This window comes from Geotrypetes seraphini, chromosome 2 (assembly GCF_902459505.1).
Source record: "Geotrypetes seraphini chromosome 2, aGeoSer1.1, whole genome shotgun sequence".
NCBI lineage: Eukaryota > Metazoa > Chordata > Amphibia > Gymnophiona > Dermophiidae > Geotrypetes > Geotrypetes seraphini.
The window spans coordinates 357,742,796-357,761,616 of record NC_047085.1 but is presented as its reverse complement, the minus strand read 5'-3'; the positions used below and the strand labels follow the sequence as shown (position 1 = coordinate 357,761,616).

The 18,821-nt window shown below is 42.0% G+C and overlaps 1 protein-coding gene across 5 annotated transcripts in view; it reads left to right on the top strand.

Moving 5' to 3' along the window:
• ULK4 (unc-51 like kinase 4) overlaps positions 1 to 18,821 on the top strand; it is a 487,365-nt gene that overhangs the window by 63,345 nt on the left and 405,199 nt on the right. For 4 of the 5 annotated variants that reach the window (XM_033930453.1, XM_033930451.1, XM_033930450.1 and 1 more), the window contains exons 8-9: positions 968 to 1,043; positions 15,477 to 15,566. In XM_033930453.1, coding sequence (XP_033786344.1) covers positions 968 to 1,043; positions 15,477 to 15,566 — 166 coding nt within the window. The remainder of the gene's footprint in view (positions 1 to 967; positions 1,044 to 15,476; positions 15,567 to 18,821) is intronic. The other variant, XM_033930452.1, reaches the window with a different exon arrangement.

Below are 18,821 nucleotides of genomic sequence, written 5' to 3'. Positions count from 1 at the left end.
ATTCTGCTACTATTTGGGTTTTTGCCAGGTACTTGTGACTTGGATTGGCCTCCGTGAAGACGGGATCCTGGGCAAGATGGACCATTGGTCTGACCCATTAAGGTTATTCTTATGTTTTCTTAAAGATGCTTAACTATCCTTTACTTATAAGTAGGGATTTGCTTTTTTTTTGTTTCTCCCTGATGCTTTAACAGGATACGAGCGCAATTTACTGCTTTACATTTTGAAATTTATTAATATGGTTATTAGATCTATTTAAAAATGTCTTAAGACTTGGCTATTGTGCAAGGAGTTGGTTACTCCAGTTGATGTGATTATCCATTGTTTGTGCATTTTTATTATATTATACCATGCTCTGAAATTTTTGGTAAATATGTAATAAATATTGTGGTAAATGATGTCCAAGGAAACTAAAGTTATTGTTCAATTCCAATTAGTAAAAATGATTGGATTTTAGCTGTATATGAACTGTCAGGGTGTTTTGTTTTGTTTTTTCCTTTCTGAAGTAGAAGCATATTGGAATAGTAGAATTTGTTGATCAAGCATATCTATTTTGTAAGAACCTTGGTTGGGTGGTTGTCAGATTTGTTCTACACTACAGTTATAAACAAATGATACCCATTCTCATTTTACTAACTTCAAGTGTGTAATTATGTGGTCCTTTTACTAAGGCGTGCTAGCCGTTTTGGCGCACGCGAAATGCTAATGCGTCCATAGACTATAATGGGCGTGTTAGGTGCGCGCTAAAATGGCTAGCGCGCCTTAGTAAAAGGACCCCTATCTAATCCATGGAAATTTTTTTTTTTGGGGGGGGGGGGGAAGCTGTTTGTATGGTTTTTGATGATTTCATGTAGACACAAATCTGGAGAAATCTAAACCTGCCCCATCACTGACTAACTTTCAGCTAATGGTGATTTTTCAGTATTCAGATTTAATTATTTGTTATATTGTGTACTTTGACTTGCAGAATCCAGTGCAGCCAAACCGTCCCCAGACTTTCTTAATCTGCTTGATGGACTTTTTCAAAAAGATGTCCAAAAGAGGTAAAGTAGTTTCACATAATATCTTTAGAGCTGTCACTCCGAATCTGTGGCTCTTTTTATATTTCTCTTTGGTTGCAAGTTTTAAAACATTACAGCTCTAGTAAGAGCTTGATGGTAAAGAAATTACTCTTGAAAATTTGACAGTAGAAATGCAGAGTAATGTTCTATTTAATATAGCACCTTGAGCTTTTTTGGTTACAGCAAGACCATACATTTATTTTGACTGGCAGTTTCCTCCTACTCATTTGAGCTTCTATCTTTAATTAAAACTGGCCTCTTCTGGTCTACTGCACCATGAGCCTTCATTCACAGCTACTTAAGGACTTATTTTTTTAGATCCTTTTCCCAGTTCTGCCCTGTTATCTCAGCAAGTGTCCTTGGCCTGGAATCACAAAAATACAACCTTTTTCCTGGTGGCTCCTGGTGACGGAGAGTATATACCGTCACACCCACCTATAAGTTACATGCTGTGTTATATGTGCACCTAGTGCTTAGGCAGCATATTGGTGTTTATGGTATATGTACAGTATATGCTAGCATTCTTAACATTTACATGCATAAATATTAGTATCTATTTTATAAAATGCCCTTTAAGACAATAGATTTAAAGGCATTTTTGTAGGTGTCTTATCTATGGACATGTCTTTTTACAAGACTACCTTCCGGACATAAGACTAAAAATACACAAGGAATCCTTGTATGGGCATACATTTATCCACAATTGGGAGATGTGTTCCAGAATCTGGGTATGCTGGTGTTTAGGTCAATACTTGTAGTTATTAAAAATAAAAAAGCATGGCAGGATGGTCATTAACCCCCTCTTCTATTAAACCCCTCTTCTATTAAACTGCATTAGCAGTTTGTAGCACAGAGAGCTGTGCTGCTCCCGACGCTCATAGGAACTCTGAGCGTCGGAAGCAGCGGGGGCCATTCAGCGTGGCTCACCGCATTAAAAACTGCTATCGCAGTTTCGTAGAACAGGGGGTAAATGTTATAGATATCTACAGTATATGTTTAGATACAAATATAAGTGTATTAATTTTTTTAATTTTATTTATTTTTAGTATTTAAATACCACTTATAGTCTAAGTGGTTTATATTAGGGTACTCAAGCATTTTTCCCTATCTGTCCTGATGGACTCATACTCTACCTAATGTCAGTGTTCTCCCCAGAAATTTTTTCCAGCCAGGTGACATGATAAAGTAGCTGGGTGGGGCGGGACAGGGAAATTTGGTGGTTAAAATAGGGTCTCAACTAACTGGCACTTTCTTTACAGCTAGGGCGGTTTTCAGCACAATGAGCTCTTTTAAAGGGAAAAAGTGCTCCTTGTGCTCCAGGCATGAGGTGGCTGGCCTGTGCAAGTGTAGTGTAGGCCGGAGCAGTGGGGAAGTCTCGTCGGCAGCGGATGCCAGCGGCCAGGGCACCCCACTGCATCTTCCTCGCGGTTTGACTTCGGATCGTGGGGAAACTTGGGCTTCTCCCGACACCCACGTGGGGGGGTGGGGGGGTTCCCCAGCTGCTGACAGTCAGGGAGCACAGAATTCCCTTGCCGCCGGTTCAGCTGGGGATTCCCTTTTCATGTCGGTCGGTTCCTCAGCCTCAGCATCAGGAAAGTCCCAGGTTTTTCAGACAAGACAGGCCGTAGGAGCTCCGATTTTGGCAGTTTCAGGTCCAGTTTCGGCGGAACCTCCTCATTCATTTCAGTTACCTCAGGTGACCTTCTCTCTGTTCTGGAAATACAGGGGCAAGGTATGTCAGGGTCCCCTGCTGGGGCAGGGAGTCCCTTGGGGCTGCCAGGGGTCTTTCCCTCTGAATTTATGTTAGCACTTTGTAAAGCTTATGTGCTGGCAACAGGAGATTCCGTATCCACTTGGGGGAGGGGGGAGTTACCCTCAACGTCTTCCCCGGAGCAGCCCCACACAGTGGCGGTTTTGCCCCCCATTATTCCTCTCTCATCCAAATGCCCAAGGGTCTCTTGGGATGAGGATTTTTTCCCAGACCTGGACCCTTGGGGAGAATTCCAGGATCCTCTTGGGGGACCAGATTCCGTCAGTGAGGAGTTCTAGCACCCCCAAGCCGGTGAAGATGCGTCTGTGGTGCGTATTTTTCAGCGGGAAGAGCTCCATGAGTTTATCCTTCAGGTCTCCTGGGTTTTGCACTTTGAGGACCCCATGTTGGAGCCCCTGCTATGGTGGACCCTTTTCTTAAGGGGATTCGCTCTGTTTCACGCTCTTTTCCTTTACATCAGGATATTCGGGACATCATGCTTGCACAGTGGTAGGTGCTGGAAGCCCCTTTTCGCTTGGCACGCTCCATAGCCCACCTGTATCCCATTCCAGAAGGGGATAGGGATACTCTGAAGTCACCTATAGTGGATACGGTGTTCTTGGCCATCTCTAAGCGGCATACCGTGCCTGTTAAGGGTAGTGCAGCCTGAAGGGGTTTAGTTCCAAAAATTTGCCTTATTTCCATTTCCTATTTATAAACTTTTATCAATACAGTTACAATACTACTTGATTCTACGTAAAGCAACAAAAACATTTCTTTCTATCTTTTGTTGTTTCTGCTTCAGTCATCTTCTCTTCACTCTCTTCTTTCTATACAGCGTTTGTCCTCTCTCCCTTCCATGCAACATCTGCCTGCTCTCTTTGCCCCTTCCATCCAGCCTCTGCCCTCTCTCTCTACCCACCCCTTCCATCTACTGTCCACCCTCTCTCTTCCCCTTCCATCCACTGTCTATCCTCTCTGCCCTTTCAATCCAATGTCTGCCCTCTCTCTCTTCCATATGGCATCTTCCCTCTTTTTATGTCCTTCAATAAACTGTATATCCTGTGCCCTTTCTCTCCTTTGTACATTATTCATTTCAGTTTCACCCCTCTCCATTTTTCTGTCTCCACCCCTCCCCTATGCTCTGGCATCTCTCTTCTCCTTTCCTTCCTTCCTTCCCACTCCACCCCATGATCTGGCATCTTTATCTCCTTCCCTTCCCTCCCCCCATGCCCTGGCATCTCTCTCCTCTCCTTCCATCTCCCTCTCCATTATTTGGCATCTCGTCTCCTTCCTTTATCTCCATCCTTCCTTCCTTTCCCCTGGTCTGGCATCTGGCTCTTCCTCCCCCCCATATGCCCTAATATCTCTCCCTCCCCCCTCCATGGTCTGCTATCTCCTTTCCTTTCCCTCCCATGGTCTTGGCATCTCTCTCCTTCCCTCTCTCTCCACAATTGGGTGTAGCAGTAGCATTTCTCTTCCCCCCTCCCATTGGGTGCAGCAGCAGCATTTTTCTTCCTTCCCCTCCCCTCCAATTGGCCACAGTGCAGCATTTCTCATCCCGCCCCCCGCAGTGCAGCATTCACAATTTGCTACAGGTTAAGGCAGGAGATAGGGAGCAACCAGGGAAGCTTACAACTAGCTGCTCTTGCTTGCTTTGGGTCTTCCTCGCTGCCGGGTCCTGCCTTCGCAGAAACAGAAAGTAGGCAGTTCCCGGCAGCAAGGAAGGCCAGAAGCAAGCAAGAGCAGCTAGTTGTAATCTTTCCTCGTCACTTCCCTATATCCTGCCTTAACCTGTAGCGAATTAAACCCATGCTGCAGGCTCTAAAGGTAACTGTGCGTGCCGGCTTCCTATGTCTTCCCTTCCTCCCTCAGGACGTAACTTCCGGTTTCGGAGAGGAATAAGGGAAGCCGGCACGCACAGCATTACTGTTAGAACCCTGAAGCATGGGTTCAAGTCGCTTGCTGGCGCTTTAAAAGAAAAAAAAGTCAGACAGAGGCGAGAGTCAAACGTTCAACTTCCGGCGGCTCTTCAGGCTGTGCCGATTCAGACCGGGAATCCCCAAGCCGATGAGAGGGTGTTTTTTTTAAAAAAATGTTTGAGCAGCGGTGGCAGCAGCAGCAGGATTCGCGACCAAGATGACAGCTGGGCGGTCATCTAAATTAGCCGGGCGGAGCGCCTAACTATGTATATATATGTATATACCGTATTTTCACGCAAATAACACGCACCCGTATAAAACGCGCACACGAATATAGCGCGCAGAAATCACGATGATTTGCACAAAAACTTTGATATACCGCGCTCACGGGTATACCGCGCATGCTGCCCGACGCTCCTTTCGCCCGCCCTGACTTTCCGTGCGCTGTCCCGACTCTCCGTTCACCCCCCCTGACTTCCGTGCACTGTCCCCCCTTGAAGGTCTGTCCCCATCCTGAAAGCCTGATGCCCCCCCCGACGTCCGATACATCCCTCCCCCCCCCCGAAGGACCGCCGACTCCCCAACAATATCGGGCCAGGAGGGAGCCCAAATCCTCCTGGCCACGGCGACCCCCTAACCCCACCCCGCACTACATTACGGGCAGGAGGGATCCCAGGCCCTCCTGCCCTCGACGCAAACCCCCCTCCCCCCCAAGAACCTCCGACCGCCCCCCAGCCGACCCGCGATCCCCCTGGCGACCCCCACGACCCCCCCACCCCCCTTCCCCGTACCTTTGGTAGTTGGGCCAGAAGGGAGCCCAAACCCTCCTGGCCACGGCGACCCCCTAACCCCACCCCGCACTACATTACGGGCAGGAGGGATCCCAGGCCCTCCTGCCCTCGACGCAAACCCCCCTCCCCCCCAAGAACCTCCGACCGCCCCCCAGCCGACCCGCGATCCCCCTGGCGACCCCCACGACCCCCCCACCCCCCTTCCCCGTACCTTTAGTAGTTGGCCGGACAGACGGGAGCCAAACCCGCCTGTCCGGCAGGCAGCCAACGAAGGAATGAGGCCGGATTGGCCCATCCATCCTAAAGCTCCGCCTACTGGTGGGGCCTAAGGCGCGTGGGCCAATCAGAATAGGCCCTGGAGCCTTAGGTCCCACCTGGGGGCGCGGCCTGAGGCACATGGTCGGGTTGGGCCCATGTGCCTCAGGCCGCGCCCCCAGGTGGGACCTAAGGCTCCAGGGCCTATTCTGATTGGCCCACGCGCCTTAGGCCCCACCAGTAGGCGGAGCTTTAGGATGGATGGGCCAATCCGGCCTCATTCCTTCGTTGGCTGCCTGCCGGACAGGCGGGTTTGGCTCCCGTCTGTCCGGCCAACTACTAAAGGTACGGGGAAGGGGGGTGGGGGGGTCGTGGGGGTCGCCAGGGGGATCGCGGGTCGGCTGGGGGGCGGTCGGAGGTTCTTGGGGGGGAGGGGGGTTTGCGTCGAGGGCAGGAGGGCCTGGGATCCCTCCTGCCCGTAATGTAGTGCGGGGTGGGGTTAGGGGGTCGCCGTGGCCAGGAGGGTTTGGGCTCCCTTCTGGCCCAACTACCAAAGGTACGGGGAAGGGGGGTGGGGGGGTCGTGGGGGTCGCCAGGGGGATCGCGGGTCGGCTGGGGGGCGGTCGGAGGTTCTTGGGGGGGAGGGGGGGTTGCGTCGAGGGCAGGAGGGCCTGGGATCCCTCCTGCCCGTAATGTAGTGCGGGGTGGGGTTAGGGGGTCGCCGTGGCCAGGAGGGTTTGGGCTCCCTTCTGGCCCGATATTGTCGGGAAGTCGGCGGTCGTTCGGGGTGGGGGTGCGAGTGGTCCTGCCGGGGGGGGGGGATGTATCGGACGTCGGGGAGTCGGCCGGGCAAGAGGGCTTGGGCTCCCTCTTGCTCCGATCGTGGATGCGGGTGCGGGTGGGAGCGCGTGCGAGCGGTCGTTCGGGGTGGGGGTGCGAGCGGTCCTGCTGGGGGGGTGAATCGGGCGTCGGGCGGGGTGGGAACTATGTTTTAAAACTTTGGTATACCGCGCTCACGCATATAACGCGCGAGGGGTATGCGCGGTAGGTAAAAACGCGTATAACGCGCGCGTTATATGCGTGAAAATACGGTATATGAATGTATATGTATGAATATAAATATAAGTGTCTATTCCAGGATTGTCCATTTACTTAGGTCATCTATTTGGCAGGCCCAAATTAAAAGGATAGTTTATATATTTAACATAACTGCTAGAACGATAATTATTGGCTCTGCCTTTCCTCCTTTCTGAAGCCAGCCTCTTATGCAGAAAAAATGTAACCATTTAGTGAGTTAAATGGATAGACTTTATTCGTAAAATAACTGTAAATGTGCAGATAAGCGATGTTTGCTGCTTGTCAGCAGATGGATAACTTGCTATATATCAGCCTGTAGATGAACATAAGACTGTATGTAAGAGTTGTCTTGCTGGGTAAGACCAAGAATCATTCTGGTCCAATATTCTGTTTCTAACAGTGGCTAATTCAGGTAACGAGTACCTGGCAGAATTACAAAAAGTAGCAAGATTCAATGTTACTTATCCCCTTGGATAAGGAGTGGCTTTCCCCCAAGTCTGTCTTAATAATGGTTTATTGACTTTTTCTCCAGGAATTTTTTCCAAACTTTTTATAAATGCAGTTATATTAACTGCTCTTACTACTTGTTCCGTGTATTTTAACTTTGATTAAAATGTACTACTTCTTGGTGTTTCCTAGGCTTTGTACTTTTTGAAAGAATAAACAATTGATTTGCATTTATTTGTTCCATCTCACTCAAGATTTTTAGACCTCTGTATTATCAAAAACTCTAACCTCAATAGCCTTTCCTCATATGAGAATCATTTCATCCCCTTAATCATTTTGTTCATCCTACTTTGTACCTGTTCTCATTCCAATTTATATTTTTGGGAAATGTGGTGACCAGACTTGCACACAGTGCTCAAATTGTGTTCTCACCACCATGGAGCAATATAGAGGCATTATGAGGCTTTGTTTTATTCTCTATTCATTACCTAATATTCTAGGGTTTGGGTTTTCTTTTGGGGTTTTTTTGGGGGGAGGGGGGCTGCTGCCACACATTGAGCAAAATATTTTAACATATTATCTACATTAACCCTGAAATCCTTTTCCTGTGTGGTGATTCCTAATTTGAAACCTAGCATTGTGTAGATATAATTTGGGTAATTTGTCCCAATGTCCATCACTTTGCACTTGTTCATGTTAAATTTTATTTGTCATTTGGATGTCCAGTGTTCTGGCCTCCCAAGAACCTCCTGCAGTTTCTCACCTTCTTCATGCAGTTTATTAACTTTGAATAGTCTCTTGGCTTTTAATCTATGGTTTGGTTTTTTTTCTGCTTTTCTACTTGCTTTTTATTACGCTTCTCTATGACTCCTTTTACTAAGCTGCAATAGCGTTTTTAGCGCACACAGAATTTTAGCGTGTGCTAAACCCACGCTGCGTGGCTAGAACTAACACCATCTCAATCCTGGCATTAGGGTCTAGCGTGTGCGGCAGTTCAGCGCGCGCTAAAACCGCTATCGCAGCTTAGTAAAACGAGCCCTATATGTCCTGCTGTTTGTTTGTATTATGATTAAATATTGTGCTACTGCTCTTTTTTCTTCCCTCTTGTTTATCATGTTTAAATGTTATGTTGACCCTTTTTTTGTTCACTGTCATGATGTTCTTCGAATGTTGGTATATCAAATCAGTACAACCAAACACGTAATTTTGTTTCATCTGCAAATTTGATCACTTGCCATCCTTTCCCATTTCCACATCATTTATAAATGTTAAAAGCACCTGTGCATTTTCATGGCCATATTACCCAAAGGAAATAGCAGATTTGTGCAAGGGTAGTGTTTTGGGGGCAATTTCAAAGCGACTTACATATATGCAAGTTCACTTTGGAAATTGGTGTTCTTTATTTGTGTAATATTTTATAAATTTATGTGGGGTTAACTTTAAAACAGGACACTTAGGCTAAATGAACAGGAAGGCTCCTGTTTTTGCACTGTTTTATAAAGCCTGGCATCATCAGCAGAAGGAAGAATTGAGAAGATTGGAAACGGAAGTATAAAGGCTGTAAAGCAAGATTTTCTATTTCTTCCAATTTGAATAGAATAAATCAGAATGTTTTTTAGCACAATATCAGAAAGGAAGAGGAAACAGAATACAGGTTCAAGGTATAATTAAACTGGAGAAGCTGTTATTCAAGACATAGATATTAGAAGAATTTCAGTAATTCTATAAAACGTTACATTCATCTGATAACATTGCCTCATTTAATAAAAATTATTCACATCCCACTCTAACAAATTCCCAGAGAGATTTATTAGAGATCGTCTGAAGTAGAGATTCAGTCGTTTATTCTCCAAGGAAAAGTCTCTTAAACAAATTCCTAAAGGTGTTTATATTCTAAAGAAATGTTAAATTAGATGCTAATATGTGAGTTAATCAAGTGTGTATCTTTAAGTTTTATATGAGTTTATTTGATACACTTGTTGTAACATACAAAAATGAATAAAGAATTATAAAACAAACAAAAAAATATTCTTATAACTTAAAGCATGAAGAATTGAAAGCATCATGAAGACATAGTAAAGCTTCGGTTAGAACCAAGCTTATTCAAAAATGCTGACCTAAATTCCTGCACTCTTGTTGCTATTACAATAATTCAACCCAGCTCTAGTTCAAGCAGGACTTGTAGCGCAATAAAATTAAGAATTTTAAATGAGATGAGAATGATAATGCAAAGAAATCTGTATAGATCTGTGGTTAGTTCCATCCAGTAGAATACAAGAAAAGAAGACTACTTGTCACTCCTCAGATTCTTCTTCTGACCGTAAGTCTGATTCTGGGGATAATTTTTTTTTAGAAGAATGGCTCCAAAGGAAGCCCCAAAGAAGCAGAGAGAGATTGCAAGGAGGAAGAGGTGCGCAGAGTCGACTGACTAAAAGATCCCAGTGAGCAAGAATCAGTAGTTATTAATATGTCTAGACAACCAATATTTTTAGAGGTGATGCATAATTTAAGAAAAGGATTTACTTTTGTGCCAACTAGTCCAATAAAATTTTTTTAAATGATGGTTGATTTTTTTTTTTTTTTTTGCATATTGCATTTGAAGACTTATTTTGAGAAAACATGAGTTTTCTAGCAGTTCTTCATCATTGGTTCACCATTGATGTATAATGATTTGGGGGAAGATTCTCAAAACCCACTGTGCCTTTAATAATGGTCATTAAACTGGTCCCAGACAGTTTAACATGGAAGTATTCTACAGGCCAATTCTCAAAAGGGCTCATCATGGTCTTTTACAACTTTCCTGGCAGACTCCGACTCTGCCATGTAAATGTATTACAACGAGGTCACTAATATTTAAATGAGTACTCTGGGCGATTGCCTAACCTCGCTAGCCTACATTTGCAGGCAAAATTTTCCAGCAGGTCTGACCTGTCATAGCCTTACTTTCTGGTCAGTGCCTGAGCGTTTATTGGCTGAGGCATTGACAAGAAAGTAAAGCTTGACAGCTCAGACCTGCCAGAAAATTTTGCCCCCGACACCCCACCCCGATGCCCACTCCCTCCCTTTGCCACCGTCAAGCAACCCACCCAGCAATTGGAGGGATACCCACTCTCTCCTCCTGCCACCTTCAAGCAACCTCCCCCCCCAACACAGGTGCGCATTCCCCCTGGCAGCAGAAAGGATTCCCACTCCTCATGCCCCCCCCACTGCAGTCATGCCCATCTTGTTCACAAAGGCTGGCCGGAGGTCTGCCTACTCTGTTCATCCAGCAGGCCTGCCTCTTCAAATGGTGGGCCTTCCCCTCCCCGGTGCATCCTGGCATCTGGTCCAATCAGAGCCTTAGTATAGAATTTGTATTTGCATTTTCTCTTGGTCATTTTATAAACTTTGTCCTAGTATTTCTGAATGAATTCTAGCAAAATCATTCTGATATATGAGCCCTATTGAATTTAGATTGAGCTGCAGATTGTTTTTCATAGACCCAGTAGCTGATTCAGCATAAAAACAAATGAATTCTTGTTGTGGCTAAATACTGCTGACAAAGTTCTGGTTCTTCTATTAGCTCTCTATTCTGACCGCCACTGCATTATTCCTCTGATTGATTCCCTCTGGAATCCAGTGATTATGTACAGGAAGTCCTAGCACTGAACACCAAAAGTTGAATGAAGCATGTAATGGTTTGGGAAGTCAATTACATGCTTTGTGATTTTTATAGTAATATTCCTGTTACTATACTATTTATGTATCCATAATTGATTAAAAAAAAAAAAAAAAGATTTTTAGTCCTGAAGACTTATTTCTGTCCACTCATTTGTCTCCTAGTCTGATAGTGTCCTTGCTTTTCAGACTTATGAAGTGCTTTCTTCCATTTTTTTTCTTCCTAAATCTGGTTGTCTGTTGATAAATGGCCTGTGCATTATTACTTACAGAGCTTCAGTTTATGAATATAAATTATAAATACATAAATTATAAATAAATAAAATCACTCCCATCAAGTACTTATTTTTCTTTTTTGACAAACGAGACAAATCAGCCACTCAAATTAGTAAAGTCATCCAATATTAACTCTACTAGAGTACAGCTACTAAGGTCTGTGAGGTGTTTGATACCTCATCCAGGACATTATCACTTCACATTGGAGTGAAAAGAATGGCCTGGATCTGGGCATCTGACATTTTAGATTATGTCCATAAGAAGCTTGCTGATGTCTCCTGCAGAGGAGAAATCTTACTTAGGGAAAAATTGAAGGAAATAATCAACCTTATTAACTACCACTGTTTCAGCCTTCAAACAGTGTCATTTGCTACATGAGAACAGTTACTCACTTTCATGAGGCAGTCTTACCTTTATAAAAACTTCTCTACTATCAAAGAGCAGATTTCAGACAGTGTCCCATTAAAGGGAACCAATATTTTAATACCAGTGACCTCAAATAGCCTGAAGGAAAAATATGAGGAAGTCCAAAGCTATATTCTATTTTTTTTTCATCCTTGTATTAAAACGGATGCAAATAAGATCAAATGACAGCTGGCATGGTTAAAAGCTAAGTTGAAAGAGGTCATTCTAGCCTAAAGACCATTTTTCAGAAAATGGAAAAAAGATGTGAATAAAGAAAACAGGAAGCAGTAATAAAGAAAACAGGAAGCAGTAATAGCACTGGCAAGTTAAATGAAGACAAGGAAGTCAAAAAGACAATTTGAAAAGAAGGCAAATAGTCTTAATAAAAGCTGCAGAGGCAATTAGTCTTAATAAAGAGTTTCAGGTATATTAGAAGCAGGAAGCCTTGAGTGAGTTAGTTGAGTTATTAGTTGAGGGGCATTCAGGAGGACAAGATCACAGTGGAGAGAATGAATTCTTTGCTTTGATGTTAATGAAGAAGAGGTAAGAAACCAGAAATGGTATTTAATGATGACAGTTCAGAAGAAAGTTGACTAGCTAAAGAGTAGTAAACGACCTGAACTCAATGGCATATACTACAGAATACTGAAAGAACTCAAAAAATGAAATTGCAGATCTGTTACCTGTAACCTATATTTAAGATTTTGTTATCTGAAGATTCAAGGGTGGGCAGTTCTTGTTGAAGTTTTCTGCTGGACCTAGTGGGTGACCTATGAACAGCAATCTTTTGTCTGTTGCCCACAGTATAACCTACCCGAGGACACCAATTCTATTTTATGAAATAAATAAATAAAAATAACTGTATTTGTGGACCAATTACATAAGAAAAAAGGATATAAACATCACAATCCCTTCACTTCTGAATAATTTTATTTACCTTCATACTGCTAAAATAACTCCAACAGAAATGTATGTTTGATGTAAAACTTGATGGAAGGAAGCTCTGGCCTGTATGTTTTGTACAATGGCATGCTTCAGATTTTCTAAAGTGTTTTTTTCTGGCATGAACACGCATATTTTTGGAAAGAAACAGAATTTTCTTATTTTATGTTAAATCTGGTTTTTTTCAGTTTTCAATAAATATGAACAGAAAAACCAATTCTCATATCTGACTACAACATGTGAAGTCTAGTTTATTATAACCCTACATGAATAATTATACTACCCAAATCCTTCTCTCAAACCCCCACCCCCCATACATGAATGCTGGAACGTTCAAGTCCAATTCTCTACTTCAAATGTTCAGATCATTTGACACCATACTTATGACTTGATGTGCCAGAGATTGAATGTAGGGAGTCCATACTTTCAAAAATGTCTGTTTGCACTTGGGAATATAACTGGCATCTCTTGCCTCCAGTCGCATCAACTGATGAATCTGGTTTCTCCAATGCCAAAATCCTGGTGGACTTTCTTGCAGCCAATATTGCATAATATATTTGTTTTACTATACAAGCGTTCTGAAACAATAACCCCAAAACCAGTGAGCTTGAAATAGTGGCACCCAGTAGTCTGCTTAAGTAACACAATATCCTAGCTCTGAACTGTTGTATCTGTAGACAGGACCATAGAGCATGTTTCATAGAGGTGTTTAGAACAGTACCACATTTCCCACATATAACAAACATTGCCTGTTTCAAGTGAAAGGCCCATATTTGGGTAAAATAGGCCCTAGAAATAATCCTATAAGTACAGTCCTGCCAAATATGCCCCTATACTACTTTTAAGATATGAATCAAAACTTGACTGATATTTATTACCTTCAGATTCATTTCCAATTTCTCATTCCACTTAGTTGCCAAAAAGTCAAATGATTTAGTAGGTGAGATATCCTTGATTGCTTTGTGAAGTTGCAAGATAGACATAGGATTTTGTTTGTCATCTGCAAAAACAAAAATGTGCAAAGTTTCCTAACTGCTCCTACTGATATTACGCAAGTACATAGGGCCTGATTCTGTATAGGATGCCTGGTCTCAGCAGCCATCTAACCCTGCCTAAACACCCCAATTCTCTAACCGGCATCCTTGTCACAGGCTCGTGTTGCTGCTGAGCTGATCGTGGCAAGGAAATCTGCCTGCTGCGTTCAGCTCAGCAGCAGCGGTAGGGAGCCCCAACACTGTCTGCAGCAGGAGGAGTGGCCAGTTCCTTATTTCACCACCCCTGAACCCCCCCCCCGAACATCTTCCAACCACAATAGCCGGGAGTGATGCCCACTCCCTCCTGCCAGCAGCCCCTCCCCCAAGAACAGAGCTCCAACACCGGCACCCCAATCCCCTGTACCTTTTGGAGTACCACCGGCCAAAGGAATGCCTACACATCTGGCCGGAAGGTCCGCCTCTTCAGAATGGCAGGTCTTCCAGGATGCACCGGGGAAGGGCCTAAGGCCCTGATTGGCCCAGGCACCTAAGGTCTCGCCCAAAGGAGGAGCTTTAGGCACCTGGGCCAATCGGAGTCTTAGGCCTCTTTCCCAGTGCATTCTGGGATGCACTGGGAGTGGCCAAAGACTAAGATTGGCCAGCTCCCTAAGGCCACACCCAATGGAGTGGCTTTAGGTATCTGGGGGGGCATCCCTCCTGCTGGGTATTGTTTTGAGGTTTGTGACAGGAGGGATTGGGAATTTCTCCTGCTGGGGGTTGTTTCAGGGTTTGCGGCAGGAGAAATTCCTGCTGTGGACAGTGTGGGGGGTTTTGGGGTAGCAGTGGGAGTGAGTATGCATCCCTCCTGCTGTCTGACTTGTGGTGGGGTTCGGGGGTTCCATGCCCCGGCTGCTTTGCTGATCGCAGCAGGGAGATTTCCTTGCCACGATCAGTTTAGTTGCCTCTTAAATTTTGCTGGCCTACATTTCAGTCGCCTATCACAGCTCTAGGGAGATGAAGGATATATACCGTAAAGTCTGGCCAGTAACATCCTCATGTTCCAAGTTAGTGCAGTTCCCACTGATGCCCACCCCACCCTATCCTACACTGAATCATCATATATAGGACACAGACTGTGCAAGTCTGTCCAATACCGGTTTTAGTTCTTTAATTTTCATCCTTCATTTTCTATGTTTATCCCATGCTTTTTTAAATTCCATCACCGTATTCCTCTCCCCCACTTCCCTTGGAAGTGCATTCCAGGCATCTACCATCCTCTTCATGAAGAAGAATTTCCTAATATTGCTCCTAAGTCTTCCTGTAACCTCAAATTATGCCCTCTAGTTTTACCATTTTCTCTTCTCTGGAAAATATTTGGTTCTATATTAATACTTTTCAAGTATTTAAATGTCTGTATCATATCTCCCCTGTCCCTCCTCTCCTCCAAAGTATACATATTTACGTCTTTTAGTCTTTTCTCATACTTCTTTTTGTTCTCATATGGTGAAACCTTACACCCAATGTGCAGCGGAGGTGGCGGCGGCCAAAAAAGCAAACAGGATGCTAGGAATTATTAGGAAAGGTATGGTAAATAAGACAAAGAATATTATAATTTATCTGTATGACTCCATGGTGCAACCTCATCTTGAGTTTTGTGTTCAGTTCTGATCACCATATCTCAAAAAAGATATAGCGGAATTAAAAAACGTTGAAAGAATGATAAAGAGGATGGAACTGATAAAAACTCTTGCTATTTATGTTATGCTTTATAAATACTAGATATTTGAAAATAACATTTGTGTTTATATAACAGTTTTCAGTTGAGATTTTGCAGATCTAGAGTGCTGAATTCATGTGGATATTAACGTCATTTCACCATAACATTGGTCTTGTTTTTTTTTGCTGTTTTCCATATACAGATTAAACTGGTCAGGACTGCTACAGCATCCTTTCTGGAAAGAAACTTTCAATGGCAATAATTTGGGGGGTGTAGGTGTCCCTGATCTGAGGTAAATGCTTAGTGAAAAATATCTTTTCAAATAATGTAGTTTACAATTTTGATAAAGTAATTTTTTCATTTTTGTCAAATGATTTTAGATAGAAACATAGAAACATGATGGCAGATAAAGGCCAAATGGACCATCTAGTCTGCCCATCCGCGGTGACCATTATCTCTTCCTCTCTCTAAGATAACCCACATGTTTATCCGAAGCTCTCTTGAATTCAGACACAGTCTCCGTCTCTACCACCTCTTCCAGGAGACTGTTCCACGCATCTAATACCCTTTCAGTAAAAAGTATTTCCTTAGATTACTCCTGAGCCCAGTGGCATACCTAGCATATGTAAAGCAACACTTTCAATTGGTGACTACTATAATTGTAGGACAATGTAGTAATAAAGTTTTGCAGAAAACTATGTGAGACAAGTATCGACTCTAAATTCACTCAAAAAGAAGGAAAAAGCCTCAGAAAAAGGCCCTCCCACCGCCACAAAAGTGGATATCAAGGTGGTTAGACGGTAACCTCACAGGCAAAACCTTCGTTAAAATGAGTGTTTGAGCAGAAAAACTTGTGCTTCACATATACAAATTTGTAGATAGAGGAAAAACCACTTATCTTCAACTGATCGGCACACCGACGGAGGCCAGTGTTTCACCGACAAGCTGCATCAGGGTGTGACCCGACCGATCAGTCTTGAAAGAACGGAAACGACCGCTTCAGAAGAGTCTTATTCGGCTTATCTTAATAAACAAAATAGAAAACAATATTCTAACTTAGAAAAAGAAATTAAAAATTTAGAATTAAAACTTATAGGAAAATGGGAATATTCTATACAACAAGAACTGTTAAAACTTAAAGGTAAATACAATGAAATATCATCAAAAATGATAAGAAAAGATTTATTTTCTCAGCAGGCACTGTATTATGGAAACTCAAATAAGTCGGGAAGAATACTAGCAAATTACCTAAAAGTGAAAAAAAAGAAAACAAAAATAATTGCTATAAAAGATGAAAAAGGTGATACACTAACAAAAATAGAACCAATCTTAAAACAATTCCTAAAATTTTATAAATCTCTTTATTCTTCCGAGACTTATTTAAATAAAGAAAAAGAAGGTTTAGAATTCTTGAAACTATTAAAGGGTCCAAAAATTCCTGAACATATAAAGCGAAGTTTAGAAGAACAAATATCACTAAAAGAATTAGGAACAGCTTTGAAATCCCTTAGAGTTGGATCCGCTCCAGGTGGTGATGGTTATACAGTAGAATTTTATAAAACATTTCAAAATTTTTTATTACCCTATTTATTAAATCTTTTTCAATATCAACTAAATCAAGGTTGTACTAAAGGCACTATGGCAGAATCATTAACAATAGTTTTACCAAAGCCAAATAAAGATCCCACTTTGGTATCAAACTACAGACCAATTTCTTTAATAAATGTAGATGGAAAATTATTAGCAAAAATACTTGCGTTAAGATTGGCTAAAGCTCTTCCCCATATTATAAGTATGTCTCAAACAGGATTTGTTGCTCAAAGACATTCATCTCATAATACTAGATTAGCTTTCCATATGTTATACCTAACAAAGAAAATGAACGAGCCAACTTTTGCTGTTTCTTTAGATGCAGAAAAGGCTTTTGATAGAATAGAATGGACATTTATGTATCAGACATTGGATTGGTTTGGAATAGGTCCTGGATTCACACAAATGATACAAACACTATATAACTCCCCTTCTGCTAGATTATACATTAATAATACGTTTTCAGAAAAATTTAATCTACAAAGAGGAGTTAGACAAGGATGTCCTTTGTCTCCTTTATTGTTTGATATTGTTTTAGAACCCTTAATATTAGCAATCCAACAAGTAAAGGAGATACAAGGTATACCTCATTCGGATAAAGAATATAAAATATCAGCTTATGCTGATGATTTATTATTATATTTGAGGAACCCAAAATCTACCATTCCACATTTACTTGAACTGATTGAAAAATTTGGAAAATTTTCAGGATATAAGATAAACTGGAACAAATCAGAAGTACTTCCATTAAATATACATTGTACAAAAGGTTTATTTAAATCATTCTCTTTTGTTTGGAAAGAGGATGCAATTAAATATCTTGGAATTTGGATTACAAAAAATTTAGATGACACAATGAAAATTAATGAAAAAAATTTATTACAAAAAGTAACAGAGATGTGTGAGCAATGGAACCCTTTACACTTATCTTGGTGGGGAAGAATACAAACTGTTAAAATGATGATATTACCTGTAGTCTGTTACCAAATGGGAATGATACCAGTTTTCTTCCAAAATTCTTTTTATAAAAAATTAAATAAAATATTGACAAAATTTATTTGGCTTGGGAAAAATCCCAGAATTGCTTTAGTGTCATTACAAAGATCAATTGCGGAGGGAGGGGTAAATTTTCCCAACTTTTATAGGTATCATCAAGCCTATATCTTACGTCATGGTATGTATTGGATCCTCCCAGAACCCACTATAAATATACCAGATTGGTTTTGGCTAGAATGGAGACTTATGTTTCCATTACGTCTTAGTCATGTAGTTAGTATCACGATGCCAAGGCTATACAAAGAACATAAAATATTCATGGATACATGGAAAACTTTAAGATACATAAGTAATCTAACTCCTATTCCAATTAGTAAATCAACAACTCAAACAATTTGGTTAAACCCCAAGATCAAAATAGGCGGTTTCAAAATAATCTGGAAAAACTGGATGACAGCAGGTATTCGTATTTTAGACGACATAATAAAAAATGGTAAAATGCTGGAGTTTTCACAATTGCAACATAAATTTGATCTTAATAAAACACAATATTTTAGATGGTTGCAATTGAAGCAATCCATTCAGGTAGGGTTCCCTGAATGGAAAAATCTTACTAATTATCACAGCTTGGAATTCTTGTGTTTCCAGATAAACTCAATAGGACATGAAGCTGCACAATGGTATAAATTAATATCCGGATATATAAATAAAAAACCAAAAAATGGTCTTAGAGACATTTGGAGCATTGAGATAAAGCACCAAATTAGTGCATCTCAATGGCCACGACTTTGGTCTTGGAGGTTAAAATGTACGGTATCAGCATCTATGAGACAAACTTGGTTTTTTCTTTTACATAGAGCTTTATGGACCCCTACACGTTTACATAGAATTGATAGCTCTAAATCTAATAGATGCTGGCACTGTCATGTTGAAATTGGGACATTAGACCATCTTTTATTCT